At 42.4% G+C, this 17,500-nt stretch overlaps 1 protein-coding gene across 1 annotated transcript in view; it reads right to left on the reverse strand.

Moving 5' to 3' along the window:
• LOC311247829 (cytoplasmic dynein 1 intermediate chain 1-like) overlaps positions 1–17,500 on the reverse strand; it is a gene marked incomplete at both ends in the record, with an annotated part of 23,626 nt that overhangs the window by 3,160 nt on the left and 2,966 nt on the right. The window contains 2 exon segments of the mRNA XM_084338823.1: positions 5,411–5,544; positions 10,987–11,100. Of these exon segments, the coding sequence (XP_084194949.1) occupies positions 5,411–5,544; positions 10,987–11,100 (248 nt within the window).

The raw sequence follows: 17,500 nt of genomic DNA on the forward strand, positions 1-17,500 counted from the left end.
AAGACAGTAGAGGTTGAGTACTTTATTATCTAAAGATGGTGAGTTAGAGTGTTGTGTTCATTCATAGTTAAAGACAGTAGAGGTTGAGTACTTTATTATCTAAAGATGGTGAGTTAGAGTGTCGTGTTCACTCATAGTTAAAGACAGTAGAGGTTGAGTACTTTATTATCTAAAGATGGTGAGTTAGAGTGTTGTGTTCATTCATAGTTAAAGACAGTAGAGGTTGAGTACTTTATTGTCTAAAGATGGTGAGTTAGAGTGTTGTGTTCATTCATAGTTAAAGACAGTAGAGGTTGAGTACTTTATTATATAAAGATGGTAAGTTAGAGTGTTGTGTTCACTCATAGTTAAAGACAGTAGAGGTTGAGTACTTTATTATCTAAAGATGGTGAGTTAGAGTGTTGTGTTCATTCATAGTTAAAGACAGTAGAGGTTGAGTACTTTATTGTCTAAAGATGGTGAGTTAGAGTGTCGTGTTCACTCATAGTTAAAGACAGTAGAGGTTGAGTACTTTATTATCTAAAGATGGTGAGTTAGAGTGTTGTGTTCATTCATAGTTAAAGACAGTAGAGGTTGAGTACTTTATTGTCTAAAGATGGTGAGTTAGAGCGTTGTGTTCACTCACAGTTAAAGACAGTAGAGGTTGAGTACTTTATTATCTAAAGATGGTGAGTTAGAGTGTTGTGTTCATTCATAGTTAAAGACAGTAGAGGTTGAGTACTTTATTATCTAAAGATGGTGAGTTAGAGTGTTGTGTTCACTCATAGTTAAAGACAGTAGAGGTTGAGTACTTTATTATCTAAAGATGGTGAGTTACAGTGTTGTGTTCATTCATAGTTAAAGACAGTAGAGGTTGAGTACTTTATTGTCTAAAGATGGTGAGTTAGAGTGTTGTGTTCACTCATAGGTAAAGACAGTAGAGGTTGAGTACTTTATTATCTAAAGATGGTGAGTTAGAGTGTTGTGTTCATTCATAGTTAAAGACAGTAGAGGTTGAGTACTTTATTATCTAAAGATGGTGAGTTAGAGTGTTGTGTTCACTCAGTTAAAGACAGTAGAGGTTGAGTACTTTATTATCTAAAGATGGTGAGTTAGAGTGTTGTGTTCATTCATAGTTAAAGACAGTAGAGGTTGAGTACTTTATTATCTAAAGATGGTGAGTTAGAGTGTTGTGTTCACTCACAGTTAAAGACAGTAGAGGTTGAGTACTTTATTGTCTAAAGATGGTGAGTTAGAGTGTTGTGTTCACTCATAGGTAAAGACAGTAGAGGTTGAGTACTTTATTATCTAAAGATGGTGAGTTAGAGTGTTGTGTTCATTCATAGTTAAAGACAGTAGAGGTTGAGTACTTTATTATCTAAAGATGGTGAGTTAGAGTGTTGTGTTCACTCATAGTTAAAGACAGTAGAGGTTGAGTACTTTATTATCTAAAGATGGTGAGTTAGAGTGTTGTGTTCATTCATAGTTAAAGACAGTAGAGGTTGAGTACTTTATTATCTAAAGATGGTGAGTTAGAGTGTTGTGTTCATTCATATTTAAAGACAGTAGATGTTGAGTACTTTATCATCTAAAGATGGTGAGTTAGAGTGTTGTGTTCATTCATACTTAAAGACAGTAGATGTTGAGTACTTTATTGTCTAAAGATGGTGAGTTAGAGTGTTGTGTTCATTCATAGTTAAAGACAGTAGAGGTTGAGTACTTTATTATCTAAAGATGGTGAGTTAGAGTGTTGTGTTCATTCATGGTTAAGGACAGTAGAGGTTGAGTACTTTATTATCTAAAGATGGTAAGTTAGAGTGTTGCGTTCATTCATAGTTAAAGACAGTAGAGGTTGAGTACTTTATTATCTAAAGATGGTAAGTTAGTGTTGTGTTCATTCATAGTTAAAGACAGTAGAGGTTGAGTACTTTATTATCTAAAGATGGTTAGTTAGAGCGTTGTGTTCATTCATAGTTAAAGACAGTAGAGGTTGAGTACTTTATTATCTAAAGATGGTGAGTTAGAGTGTTGTGTTCATTCATAGTTAAAGACAGTAGAGGTTGAGTACTTTATTGTCTAAAGATGGTGAGTTAGAGTGTTGTGTTCATTCATAGTTAAAGACAGTAGAGGTTGAGTACTTTATTATCTAAAGATGGTGAGTTAGAGTGTTGTGTTCATTCATAGTTAAAGACAGTAGAGGTTGAGTACTTTATTATCTAAAGATGGTGAGTTAGAGTGTTGTGTTCACTCATAGTTAAAGACAGTAGAGGTTGAGTACTTTATTGTCTAAAGATGGTGAGTTAGAGTGTTGTGTTCACTCACAGTTAAAGACAGTAGAGGTTGAGTACTTTATTATCTAAAGATGGTGAGTTAGAGTGTTGTGTTCATTCATAGTTAAAGACAGTAGAGGTTGAGTACTTTATTATCTAAAGATGGTAAGTTAGAGTGTTGTGTTCACTCACAGTTAAAGACAGTAGAGGTTGAGTACTTTATTGTCTATAGATGGTGAGTTAGAGTGTTGTGTTCATTCATATTTAAAGACAGTAGAGGTTGAGTACTTTATTATCTAAAGATGGTAAGTTAGAGTGTTGTGTTCATTCATAGTTAAAGACAGTAGAGGTTGAGTACTTTATTATCTAAATATGGTGAGTTACAGTGTTGTGTTCATTCATAGTTAAAGACAGTAGAGGTTGAGTACTTTATTGTCTAAAGATGGTGAGTTAGAGTGTTGTGTTCATTCATAGTTAAAGACAGTAGAGGTTGAGTACTTTATTATCTAAAGATGGTGAGTTAGAGTGTTGTGTTCATTCATATTTAAAGACAGTAGATGTTGAGTACTTTATCATCTAAAGATGGTGAGTTAGAGTGTTGTGTTCATTCATACTTAAAGACAGTAGATGTTGAGTACTTTATTGTCTAAAGATGGTGAGTTAGAGTGTTGTGTTCATTCATAGTTAAAGACAGTAGAGGTTGAGTACTTTATTATCTAAAGATGGTGAGTTAGAGTGTTGTGTTCATTCATGGTTAAGGACAGTAGAGGTTGAGTACTTTATTATCTAAAGATGGTAAGTTAGAGTGTTGCGTTCATTCATAGTTAAAGACAGTAGAGGTTGAGTACTTTATTATCTAAAGATGGTAAGTTAGTGTTGTGTTCACTCATAGTTAAAGACAGTAGAGGTTGAGTACTTTATTATCTAAAGATGGTGAGTTAGAGTGTTGTGTTCATTCATAGTTAAAGACAGTAGAGGTTGAGTACTTTATTATCTAAAGATGGTAAGTTAGAGTGTTGTGTTCATTCATAGTTAAAGACAGTAGATGTTGAGTACTTTATTATCTAAAGATGGTAAGTTAGAGTGTTGTGTTCATTCATAGTTAAAGACAGTAGATGTTGAGTACTTTATTATCTAAAGATGGTAAGTTAGAGTGTTGTGTTCATTCATAGTTAAAGACAGTAGAGGTTGAGGACTTTATTATCTAAAGATGGGGAGTTAGAGTGTTGTGTTCATTCATAGTTAAAGACAGTAGATGTTGAGTACTTTATTATCTAAAGATGGTAAGTTAGACTCAGCCTTGAGAACTCGGGACTTGAGAACTAGAGACTTACATCACCGTACTGACTATCTTGTATTTTGCACTAGAGACTAAATAATATCACTTTTTAATTTTATATTGTATTTGTATCTATACTTTAAGTGTACATATAGGACTGTGAAGCTATGCATCGCTCACCCTTGAAGGATTTGGGGTGCTTTTTCAATGTATGTGATGTATAGATTGGGGGGAGATGATCACAGCTAAAACGGTGAGATCGAAATGTGCATGGTTTGCTTTAGAAAACGGTGATAGAAGAAGAGGCAGTAGCCAGCAGAAGGTTTAGCAGCCAGCCGAATGTTTACATTCCTTGTAAGAACATAGATAAGAGAGTGTAGGCCCAGAGCAGGAGGGAGAGAGGTTCATCTTAATGAAACGTGAAATGTGTGTAAAGGTTATGCAGTTGTCATGACAGCACGTCGCATGACAACCAGAAGGCTGGCCGTCGTTGCTACGGCGAAGATCTATAAGTCGAACGGTGTTTCCGGGTGTAGAGCAGACTAGAAATCTGGGAGACCAAGAGCGAGTAGGACTGAGATCACACAGAAGACACTCTCTCCTCTCATCACAGAGAGGAGGGGGGGGGGGGGAGAATGCCACATCATCATTAGCTTCGGCTAACGCGAGGAGGGTTAGGCTAAAGACCAGGCCTGAACACTATTGGACTGAATAACAAAAGGACGATAGACGAACACACGAAAGATCATTAGAATAGACTCTTCAAGGACAATACAATCTGTTAACATCTGAGCTGAGGTTTCTGTTTATCAAATAAAACCATGCTTTTCCTTGTAAGGTATTTCACGTTGTCGAAGTGTCGGATTCTTACGGAGGTGGAGAATTATTATGGTTTGCGGATTGTACTAACGGGGAGAGATAAGGATCTTATCGGCCAGTATAGAGACGTCAGGACCATTAAAATGACACAACGCAGAGGAATTGGATGGAGGGCCAAACAGACGAAGACGTGATACTGGCCAGTTTGATCAGGATCTAACACCCTGTATCCCCCCCCCCCATGCTGCTTTGACACCTGAATTTCCCCAAGGGGATCAATAAAGGATCATCTTATCTTATCTTATCTTATCTTAGAGTGTTGTGGTCATTTATGTATGCTGTGTCTACTAACCTGCCGTATCTAGATGCAGTGTTGTGAGGGCTGTGGGTGTGTGTGTTTGTGTGTGTCACAAGCAGATAACAGGGACTCTTAAAGTTATCCGTGAAACGAACAACCACTAGACTGCTTACACAGATATTTTAGGAGAGGGGACAAATGTAACAACACAAAACATCCTTTACAGGTGGAAGGCTCAACGAGAGAAATTAAGAAAATAAATGAAGTCCAAAAAACAGGACTACTCTCGATAAAGAGGTATAGTATAAAAGTAAATAAGCCACAAGGGCACCTCCTAATAACGGAGTTTATATTGAAAAAAGTTAAACAATAAACCTCCACTAAGGGAGTCAATGTATAGAATAAAGCAAGTAGCCTAAACTAAGAATGACTACCATAAAAACTAAACTCTGAATCAGACTAAACTTCAATATAATGAGCGTGACCAAAAGGACAGCCAAGACTAGGAAATGAATTAGCAGTTGACACTGCGAGATCCAAACTTAAATAGACTCCACATGGCCATAGGCACAGCTGCACTGCATCAGGTGCAATCAAGCCCACACACCTGCCGACCCATGAGGCAATTAACCACATGGAACAGGGATTGACAATTTGAAAGCTATCCCTCACAGAGAGGTGAAATAAAGCAAAAATAGACAGCTGTCCCTCACAGAGAGGTGAAATAAAGCAAAACCATGACAAGTGTATACTGTGCCTACTGACCTGCCGTGTCTGGAGGCCGTGTACACGGTGCCTTCCTCGCTTCCCACCACGTAGTTGTTGACGTCTCCCGTGGGGAACGCCATGGCTGTCACGGCCACCGGCTTAGACTTGTTATACACCAGCTCCATGCTCTCCTGCACACACACACACACACACACACACACACACGCACACACGCACACACGCACACGCGCGCACGCACACGCACACGCACGCGCACGCGCACGCACACGCACACGCACACGCACACACACACACACACACACACACACACACACACACCATTTAAATAAATGTCAAATACATTTAGCTATAACAGGTTCTTACATTCAGTCTATAGAGAGAAATTACTTGGAGAACAAATGCTCCATCATTGGGGAATTAGTTTTCATAATAATACACTTTCAGTTGTCTGGACTCTGAAGGTAATTTCTCAACAGCTCCTGTCGTTTTCAAAGAGAGAATTGCATTCTGTTGCCATGGCAACATACTAGTGAAATAGGTCAAATGAATAGACCTGTTGGCTGTGTGTACGTCAGACTCAGTGTGAGCGCGCGTCAAGAAGGCAAAAGGGATCCTGGTCAGAACAACGGGGCAGACTACAATATATTCACATTCGTTAGCCACGCTAGTAGGGGTGTAAAGGTATCCGTACCGAACCGTACCGTTTCAGTGTGTACCGTACCGTACCGAACCGAATGGCTGTGTAGTGTACCGAACGAATACAACGGATTCCACTACCACTACTGTTCCTAATTTATGCAAATGACATGTCGTCAGCTTGTGACTGCAACTTGTTCCTGTTTGCGGACGACTCAGCCCTGCTGGTCTCTGACAAGAACAAGTTACAGGTTGAAAAAACCCTCAGCTCAGAACTAGGCAAAATCTGCATATGGCTCGCTGATAACAAACTATCATTACACATGGGCAAAACAGAGTCCATTCTCTTCGGTTCAAATAACAAACTCAGCAAAACCGACGGCTTCTCAGTTACAGTGGGTGACAATATTATCACAAGGAAAGATGAAATTACCTACCTGGGTTCCATCCTAGAGGCTAATCTTTCCTGTGACAAAATGGCATCCAATGTAATAAAAAAAGTCAATCAACGAACTCGATTCTTGTACCGGATCTCCTCCCTGGTAAACAAGAATACCCTGAAGACTCTGGCAGGAGCACTCATTCAAGGGTACTACGACTATGCTTGCACCTCATGGTACCAAAGCACCTCAAAGGCACTAAAAACAAAATTACAAACATCTCAAAACAAACTAGTCAGACTACTGCTTGACCTGACTCCTAGAACCCACCTCACCCCTGCCCACTTTGCCAACCTTGGATGGCTTAGAGTAGACGACAGAGTACAGCAACTTGCAATGGGCCTGGTCTACAAGATACACTACACGACCAAGGTACCCATGTACATGTCAAAATACTTCCCAAAGGTCAGTGAATACCACGATCACAACACCAGAGGGAGCTCCACAAATCATGTAAAACCCAGATTCGGCTCAAACAAGGGACTAAACACGTTTAGCAATTATGCCACAACAATGTGGAACGCCCTACCCAAAGCTGTAAAGGAATGTGAATCACTACCCACCTTCAAAAACACTCTCAAAGAACACCTACGGGAGACTGCAATTCAAAACTGGCCCCTACAAATGTCCTAACCCAGTTGTACAATAAAGACCAAGCATGGCTTTGTCAGTATTCCAATGTACAGCCCCACCCAACCACACCCCACCCACCCAACCTCCTCCAATGTACAGTTTCTATGTCAAATGTATGTCAGTATTCCAATGTACAGTGTGTGTCCCCCCCTACCCAACCCCCCCCCCCCACCTCCAATGTACAGCCCCACCCCACCTACCCAACCTCCCCCAATGCACAGTTTCTATGTCAAATGTATATACACTCTTTTTCTGGATTTTTTTTGTATCACAAACAGTACTGTATTTGAAAATCTGGTATGTCATAAATGTATAGATGTAGCAGTACTGTCTATCTGTATGTCGTGTGTGTCATATGATGAATTGAAAATGGGGGACCCTGATGTAAACAAGACGAAAGTCTTTCTCAGGTCTGCATCCCCTTAACAATTGTATGTATTGAGCTGTACTGTACTGTACCCATTCTGCAATCTGTTAATAAACTTTTCAATCAATCAATCAATTCAATGTTAACCACTAACGACCGCCCACCGGGGGCTGTTTTTTTTCCACAATCTAATATAATTATTATTATTTAAAAAAATAAAATTACAAGTCGATTATTAATTTCAATATAGAATATTCGTTGACAGCCCTACAAGTACAATTAGTTACTGCACACTACATCACCCCCGAGTGGAGCATGGAAAGCCAAACTTTCCCCCACTGTACCGAAAACCCGTACCGAACCGTGACTTCAAAACCGAGGTACGTACCGAACCGTGGTTTGTGTGTACCGTTACACCCCTACATGCTAGCGATTCTAAACAATCAATCCATGCCACACGTTAGATATTATGTAAAAGGTGAAAGTCTCACACTAAATGGCATCCAGCCGCTTTAGTTTGAAACAACTGTTAGTCAGGGGAGTGTCATGGTGTCTCCATAGAGCTCCATTATACTGTTAGTCAGGGGAGTGTCATGGTGTCTCCATAGAGCTCCATTATACTGTTAGTCAGGGGAGTGTCATGGTGTCTCCATAGAGCTCCATTATACTGTTAGTCAGGGGAGTGTCATGGTGTCTCCATAGAGCTCCATTATACTGTTAGTCAGGGGAGTGTCATGGTGTCTCCATAGAGCTCCATTATACTGTTAGTCAGGGGAGTGTCCTGGTGTCTCCATAGAGCTCCATTATACTGTTAGTCAGGGGAGTGTCATGGTGTCTCCATAGAGCTCCATTATACTGTTAGTCAGGGGAGTGTCATGGTGTCTCCATAGAGCTCCATTATACTGTTAGTCAGGGGAGTGTCGTGGTGTCTCCATAGAGCTCCATTATACTGTTAGTCAGGGGAGTGTCATGGTGTCTTCATAGAGCTCCATTATACTGTTAGTCAGGGGAGTGTCATGGTGTCTCCATAGAGCTCCATTATACTGTTAGTCAGGGGAGTGTCATGGTGTCTCCATAGAGCTCCATTATACTGTTAGTCAGGGGAGTGTCATGGTGTCTCCATAGAGCTCCATTATACTGTTAGTCAGGGGAGTGTCATGGTTTCTCCATAGAGCCCCATTATACTGTTAGTCAGGGGAGTGTCATGGTGTCTCCATAGAGCTCCATTATACTGTTAGTCAGGGGAGTGTCATGGTGTCTCCATAGAGCTCCATTATACTGTTAGTCAGGGGAGTGTCATGGTGTCTCCATAGAGCTCCATTATACTGTTAGTCAGGGGAGTGTCATGGTGTCTCCATAGAGCTCCATTATACTGTTAGTCAGGGGAGTGTCATGGTGTCTCCATAGAGCTCCATTATACTGTTAGTCAGGGGAGTGTCATGGTGTCTCCATAGAGCTCCATTATACTGTTAGTCAGGGGAGTGTCATGGTGTCTCCATAGAGCTCCATTATACTGTTAGTCAGGGGGGTGTCATGGTGTCTCCATAGAGCTCCATTATACTGTTAGTCAGGGGAGTGTCATGGTGTCTCCATAGAGCTCCATTATACTGTTAGTCAGGGGAGTGTCATGGTGTCTCCATAGAGCTCCATTATACTGTTAGTCAGGGGAGTGTCATGGTGTCTCCATAGAGCTCCATTATACTGTTAGTCAAGGGAGTGTCATGGTGTCTCCATAGAGCTCCATTATACTGTTAGTCAGGGGAGTGTCATGGTGTCTCCATAGAGCTCCATTATACTGTTAGTCAGGGGAGTGTCATGGTGTCTCCATAGAGCTCCATTATACTGTTAGTCAGGGGAGTGTCATGGTTTCTCCATAGAGCTCCATTATACTGTTAGTCAGGGGAGTGTCATGGTGTCTCCATAGAGCTCAATTATACTGTTAGTCAGGGGAGTGTCATGGTGTCTCCATAGAGCTCCATTATACTGTTAGTCAGGGGAGTGTCATGGTGTCTCCATAGAGCTCCATTATACTGTTAGTCAGGGGAGTGTCATGGTGTCTCCATAGAGCTCCATTATACTGTTAGTCAGGGGAGTGTCATGGTGTCTCCATAGAGCTCCATTATACTGTTAGTCAGGGGAGTGTCATGGTGTCTCCATAGAGCTCCATTATACTGTTAGTCAAGGGAGTGTCATGGTGTCTCCATAGAGCTCCATTATACTGTTAGTCAGGGGAGTGTCATGGTGTCTCCATAGAGCTCCATTATACTGTTAGTCAGGGGAGTGTCATGGTGTCTCCATAGAGCTCCATTATACTGTTAGTCAGGGGAGTGTCATGGTGTCTCCATAGAGCCCCATTATACTGTTAGTCAGGGGAGTGTCATGGTGTCTCCATAGAGCCCCATTATACTGTTAGTCAGGGGAGTGTCATGGTGTCTCCATAGAGCTCCATTATACTGTTAGTCAGGGGAGTGTCATGGTTTCTCCATAGAGCTCCATTATACTGTTAGTCAGGGGAGTGTCATGGTTTCTCCATAGAGCTCCATTATACTGTTAGTCAGGGGAGTGTCATGGTGTCTCCATAGAGCTCCATTATACTGTTAGTCAAGGGAGTGTCATGGTGTCTCCATAGAGCTCCATTATACTGTTAGTCAGGGGAGTGTCATGGTGTCTCCATAGAGCTCCATTATACTGTTAGTCAGGGGAGTGTCATGGTGTCTCCATAGAGCTCCATTATACTGTTAGTCAGGGGAGTGTCATGGTGTCTCCATAGAGCTCCATTATACTGTTAGTCAGGGGAGTGTCATGGTGTCTCCATAGAGCTCCATTATACTGTTAGTCAGGGGAGTGTCATGGTGTCTCCATGGAGCCCCGTCGTACGTTTTTAGCGCAGCAGCTCGCACAGGTCCGGGGCAACTTTTAGTCACGTGACTCAGTTGGTGTTGCTGATTGGCTCGAACACGGTATGTTTGTATACAGCGAACAGGTCTATTGGAAGGGAGTTAACGCCAGCCCTGGTTCCATGTATTAGTATCTGATCTGGGGTCAGTTTAGTGCACCTGTGGCTAATGTATTACATTAGTAACTGATCTGTGATCAGTGTACTTGAGGCTGGGTGAGAGCATGTATTACATTAGTAACTGATCTGTGATCAGTGTACCTGTGGCTGGGAGAGAGCATGTATTACATTAGTAACTGATCTGTGATCAGTGTACCTGAGGCTGTGAGAGCATGTATTACATTAGTAACTGATCTGTGATCAGTGTACCTGAGGCTGTGAGAGCATGTATTACATTAGTAACTGATCTGTGATCAGTGTACCTGAGGCTGTGAGAGAGCATGTATTACATTAGTAACTGATCTGTGGTCAGTGTACCTGAGGTTGTGAGAGCATGTATTACATTAGTAACTGATCTGTGATCAGTGTACCTGAGGCTGGGAGAGAGCATGTATTACATTAGTAACTGATCTGTGATCAGTGTACCTGAGGCTGTGAGAGAGCATGTGTTACATTAGTAACTGATCTGTGATCAGTGTACCTGAGGCTGTGAGAGCATGTCGAGGCTCCAGGAACACATTCTGCCGTCCGTCGACACGGTGATCAGGTTGTTGGCGTTCTGGGTGCCCACCACGTTAACACAGTACACCGGGTGCTACACACACACACACACACACACACACACACACACACACACACACACACACACACACACACAGAGAGAAGTAAGGACAGTTAGGACAACAAAAAATCTAACCCTAACTAACCTTACTGTCAGGCACTTGTCCTAATAAACTAACCCACACTGTAGCACTCAACACTTTGATGAACATTGTTACTCAGCTGATAGAGTTGTGCCCTTCCTTCCTGATGACTTATTGTCGTACAGAACTTGTAAGTCGCTTTGGATAAAAGCGTTTCAGCTAAATGACCAAATGTAAATGTACCGGTAAATGTAAATGTGTACGAACTTGCAGAGCGCCTCTTACGGAGGAGGAGACTAAATCACTAGTGTCTGGCAAACGGATAGTAAGAATTCCATTGTAATTGTTGCATTATGGCAAATAAAACTCTGAATCTGAGTCTGAATCTGAATGGCTGGGCGACGTATAGGCCACAGTACTAGAAATACTAAATGGCTGCATTTATATAACAAGCTTTTATCCAACGCGTTTTACAATTTATTCCTCACATTTTACCCGTTCACTCACACATTCACACACTGACGGCGGAGGCGACCACGCAAGGTGCCAACCTGCCCACCGGGAGCAGTTAGGGGTCAAGTGTCTTGACCGGGAACCTCTGGATTACCAGACGACTGCTCTACCTCCAGAGCCACTGTCGCCCCTCAATACTAGTCGATTTTCATGTTGTTTCTAACGGGTTCAGTGGTATATTGTGGACATACTGTACATGTACCTATCCTCTTCATCTGTAACCCTACTGTACTATGTGGACCAGGCTCTTCTTCTCCATCTCCCTCTCTTTTGATTGAAACCTTTATTTACACTCAGGTGAGCTCTGAGGCGAGGCCACGTCATTTTACAGAACTGCTGAGTGAACAACCAGATAAAACAACAAAACAATGTGCAGTGCCATCAGTTACGGTAAAAAACAGTTACAACATGAATCGTTTAGAAATGAAATCAGACATTTAAATTCCCTAAGGGGAAGGAAGACCTTCCAACTTTAACTTTGACCGAATGTCATTCCAGGACTTTGGGGCTGCATGAGAGAATGCTGTCCTGCCGAGTCCTGTACTATAGTCTGTGGTATTTTAAATGTGATCCAGTTACTACTAGATGGTGTTTGATGGGCTGGAGCCTTGGTGTCCCACAGGGCAGCTCTATACAGGGGCTGTTTGGAGCCTCGGTGTCCCACAGGGCAGCTATATACAGGGGCTGTTTGGAGCCTCGGTGTCCCACAGGGCAGCTATATACAGGGGCTGTTTGGAGCCTTGGTGTCCCACAGGGCAGCTCTATACAGTGGCTGTTTGGAGCCTCCGTGTCCCACAGGGCAGCTATATACAGTGGCTGTTTGGAGCCTCCGTGTCCCACAGGGCAGCTATATACAGTGGCTGTTTGGAGCCTCCGTGTCCCACAGGGCAGCTATATACAGTGGCTGTTTGGAGCCTCCGTGTCCCACAGGGCAGCTCTATACAGTGGCTGTTTGGAGCCTTGGTGTCCCACAGGGCAGCTATATACAGTGGCTGTTTGGAGCCTCCGTGTCCCACAGGGCAGCTATATACAGTGGCTGTTTGGAGCCTCCGTGTCCCACAGGGCAGCTATATACAGTGGCTGTTTGGAGCCTCCGTGTCCCACAGGGCAGCTCTATACAGTGGCTGTTTGGAGCCTCCGTGTCCCACAGGGCAGCTATATACAGTGGCTGTTTGGAGCCTTGGTGTCCCACAGGGCAGCTATATACAGTGGCTGTTTGGAGCCTTGGTGTCCCACAGGGCAGCTATATACAGTGGCTGTTTGGAGCCCTCGTGTCCCACAGGGCAGCTCTATACAGGGGCTGTTTGGAGCCTTGGTGTCCCACAGGGCAGCTATATACAGTGGCTGTTTGGAGCCTTGGTGTCCCACAGGGCAGCTATATACAGTGGCTGTTTGGAGCCTTGGTGTCCCACAGGGCAGCTATATACACTGGCTGTTTGGAGCCTCCGTGTCCCACAGGGCAGCTATATACAGGGGCTGTTTGCCGGTCAATGCCTTGAGAATGTACAAGAGCCAATGATAGTCTCTAGCCGAGCCGCCAGGGATGATGCCAACCAACCTTACTGTAAACTAAGGATACAATGGTGTGTATCATACCTATATATCCAGTAATCATCATCTGTCAGCTGTGTATTTTAAACATTAAGAGTTTAAACATTAAGACCACGTTGCAGTATTCTCTAAGTGGATGTTGTGTTCTTTCTTTCTCTTTCTCAGCCTTGACATGTCGTACATTCATCACATGCCAGTGTGCAGCAGACCTCCAGGCTGAGAGACATTATGTCATCAAGCTCACAGAGTCTCCTTTCACTGCTGCTCTGACTGACTGACTGACTGACTGACTGACTGACTGACTGACTGACTGACTGACTGACTGACTGACTGACTGACTGACTGACTGACTGACTGACTGACTGACTGACTGACTGACTGACTGACTGACTGACTGACTGACTGACTGACTGACTGACTGACTGACTGACTGACTGACTGACTGACTGACTGACTGACTGACTGACTGACTGACTGACTGACTGACTGACTGACTGACTGACTGACTGACTGACTGACTGACTGACTGACTGACTGACTGACTGACTGACTGACTGACTGACTGACTGACTGACTGACTGACTGACTGACTGACTGACTGACTGACTGACTGACTGACTGACTGACTGACTGACTGACTGACTGACTGACTGACTGACTGACTGACTGACTGACTGACTGACTGACTGACTGACTGACTGACTGACTGACTGACTGACTGACTGACTGACTGACTGACTGACTGACTGACTGACTGACTGACTGACTGACTGACTGACTGACTGACTGACTGACTGACTGACTGACTGACTGACTGACTGACTGACTGACTGACTGACTGACTGACTGACTGACTGACTGACTGACTGACTGACTGACTGACTGACTGACTGACTGACTGACTGACTGACTGACTGACTGACTGACTGACTGACTGACTGACTGACTGACTGACTGACTGACTGACTGACTGACTGACTGACTGACTGACTGACTGACTGACTGACTGACTGACTGACTGACTGACTGACTGACTGACTGACTGACTGACTGACTGACTGACTGACTGACTGACTGACTGACTGACTGACTGACTGACTGACTGACTGACTGACTGACTGACTGACTGACTGACTGACTGACTGACTGACTGACTGACTGACTGACTGACTGACTGACTGACTGACTGACTGACTGACTGACTGACTGACTGACTGACTGACTGACTGACTGACTGACTGACTGACTGACTGACTGACTGACTGACTGACTGACTGACTGACTGACTGACTGACTGACTGACTGACTGACTGACTGACTGACTGACTGACTGACTGACTGACTGACTGACTGACTGACTGACTGACTGACTGACTGACTGACTGACTGACTGACTGACTGACTGACTGACTGACTGACTGACTGACTGACTGACTGACTGACTGACTGACTGACTGACTGACTGACTGACTGACTGACTGACTGACTGACTGACTGACTGACTGACTGACTGACTGACTGACTGACTGACTGACTGACTGACTGACTGACTGACTGACTGACTGACTGACTGACTGACTGACTGACTGACTGACTGACTGACTGACTGACTGACTGACTGACTGACTGACTGACTGACTGACTGACTGACTGACTGACTGACTGACTGACTGACTGACTGACTGACTGACTGACTGACTGACTGACTGACTGACTGACTGACTGACTGACTGACTGACTGACTGACTGACTGACTGACTGACTGACTGACTGACTGACTGACTGACTGACTGACTGACTGACTGACTGACTGACTGACTGACTGACTGACTGACTGACTGACTGACTGACTGACTGACTGACTGACTGACTGACTGACATGTGGATCATGTGTGTGAATAGCTATGATGATTTACTGCCTCCAGTCCAAGTTCTAATGTTATTACAATATTCAACAGCAATTTGCTGAGGGTCAGTGAGTTCACTGGAGGGGCGGCTCCCTGCTGAGCTTCTGAAGTTCTGTTCTCCATGTGACTCGCTGGGGTCAAGAGTGTGTGTGTGTGTGCGTGTGCGTGTGCGTGTGTGCATGTGCGTGTGCGTGTGTGTGTGTGTGTGTGCTTGTACTGTAGGGACCATCAGGATCCAAGCTGCATTCTGTTTCATCGACATATATGGGAAATATTTCATGGATGTAAACGGTTCAGTTACATGTAAAACTCCCATCCAATTATCACATCACTTCCTGTACTACTACTGTATAATACAGTATGTTACGTAGTATAATACAGTACTACATGTTACGTAGTATAATACAGTACTACATGTTACCTAGTATAATACAGTACTACATGTTACGTAGTATAATACAGTACTACATGTTACCTAGTATAATACAGTATGTTACGTAGTATAATACAGTACTACATGTTACCTAGTATAATACAGTATGTTACGTAGTATAATACAGTACTACATGTTACGTAGTATAATACAGTACTACATGTTACCTAGTATAATACAGTACTACATGTTACCTAGTATAATACAGTACTACATGTTACCTAGTATAATACAGTACTACATGTTACCTAGTATAATACAGTACTACATGTTACGTAGTATAATACAGTACTACATGTTACCTAGTATAATACAGTACTACATGTTACCTAGTATAATACAGTACTGCCTGGTATGGAAACAGCACGGCACAGGACAAGAAGGCCCTACAGAAAGTGGTGCGCTCAGCCGAGCGTACCACGGGTATTGCACTACCCCCCCTGCAGGTTCTATACAACAAGAGGTGCAAATCCAGAGCCTGCAGGATAATGAAAGACCCTCACCACCCCAATAACAGCCTGTTTCAGCTGCTGAGGTCAGGCAGACGCCTGCAAATCCTAGCTACTAGGACAGAGCGGCTTAGGCTCAGCTTCTTCCCCCAGGCCATCAGAGCCATGAACAATGTACATTGAGTGCTCAGAACATTGAACTGTCCACACACAAGCACACATGAACACACACACGACACGCACACTGTGCACGCTCACACACGAGCAGCCACTTAACACTTTAACATGAGCGGGCACACACTCATGTCGCACACACGCACACTTATGGCCAAAGGAAAGGACACTTTAAATTAGAATAACAGGAACAGTGTATTGCACTACCAAAGCTAACTAGCATGTCACACATGCGCTGTAAATAACTATGTACAGATACCGAGATGTCACTCCATGTTACCTGCTATCTGTTACTGCACAATGTTGTTTCTTCTTTTGATTCTATTATATGTACCACTGTATTGCACATCGTTGCGGGCAAGACCACCCGCATTTCATTGTATACCTGTATGCCGTGACAATTAAAACTCTTGACTTGACTTGACTTGACTACTACATGTTACGTAGTATAATACAGTACTACATGTTACCTAGTATAATACAGTACTACATGTTACGTAGTATAATACAGTACTACATGTTACGTAGTATAATACAGTATGTTACGTAGTATAATACAGTACTACATGTTACCTAGTATAATACAGTACTACATGTTAAGTAGTATAATACAGTACTACATGTTACCTAGTATAATACAGTACTACATGTTACGTAGTATAATACAGTACTACATGTTACGTAGTATAATACAGTACTACATGTTACCTAGTATAATACAGTACTACATGTTACGTAGTATAATACAGTACTACATGTTACGTAGTATAATACAGTACTACATGTTACCTAGTATAATACAGTACTACATGTTACATAGTATAATACAGTACTACATGTTACATAGTATAAATGTTACGTAGTATAAATGTTACATAGTATAAATGTTACGTAGTATAAATGTGTATAACTGTTACGTAGTATAAATGTTACGTAGTATAAATGTTACATAGTATAAATGTTACGTAGTATAAATGTGTATAACTGTTACGTAGTATAAATGTTACGTAGTATAAATGTTACTTAGTATAACTGTTACGTAGTATAACTGTTACATAGTATAAATGTTACGTAGTATAAATGTTACATAGTATAAATGTTACGTAGTATAAATGTTACGTAGTATAACTGTTACGTAGTATAACTGTTACGTAGTATAAATGTTACGTAGTATAAATGTTACATAGTATAAATGTTACGTAGTATAACTGTTACGTAGTATAACTGTTACGTAGTATAAATGTTACGTAGTATAAATGTTACGTAGTATAAATGTTACATAGTATAAATGTTACGTAGTATAAATGTTACGTAGTATAAATGT

The sequence above is a fragment of the Notolepis coatsorum genome, assembly GCF_963971535.1.
Source record: "Notolepis coatsorum genome assembly, contig: SCAFFOLD_1369, whole genome shotgun sequence".
Taxonomy (NCBI): Eukaryota; Metazoa; Chordata; class Actinopteri; order Aulopiformes; family Paralepididae; genus Notolepis; species Notolepis coatsorum.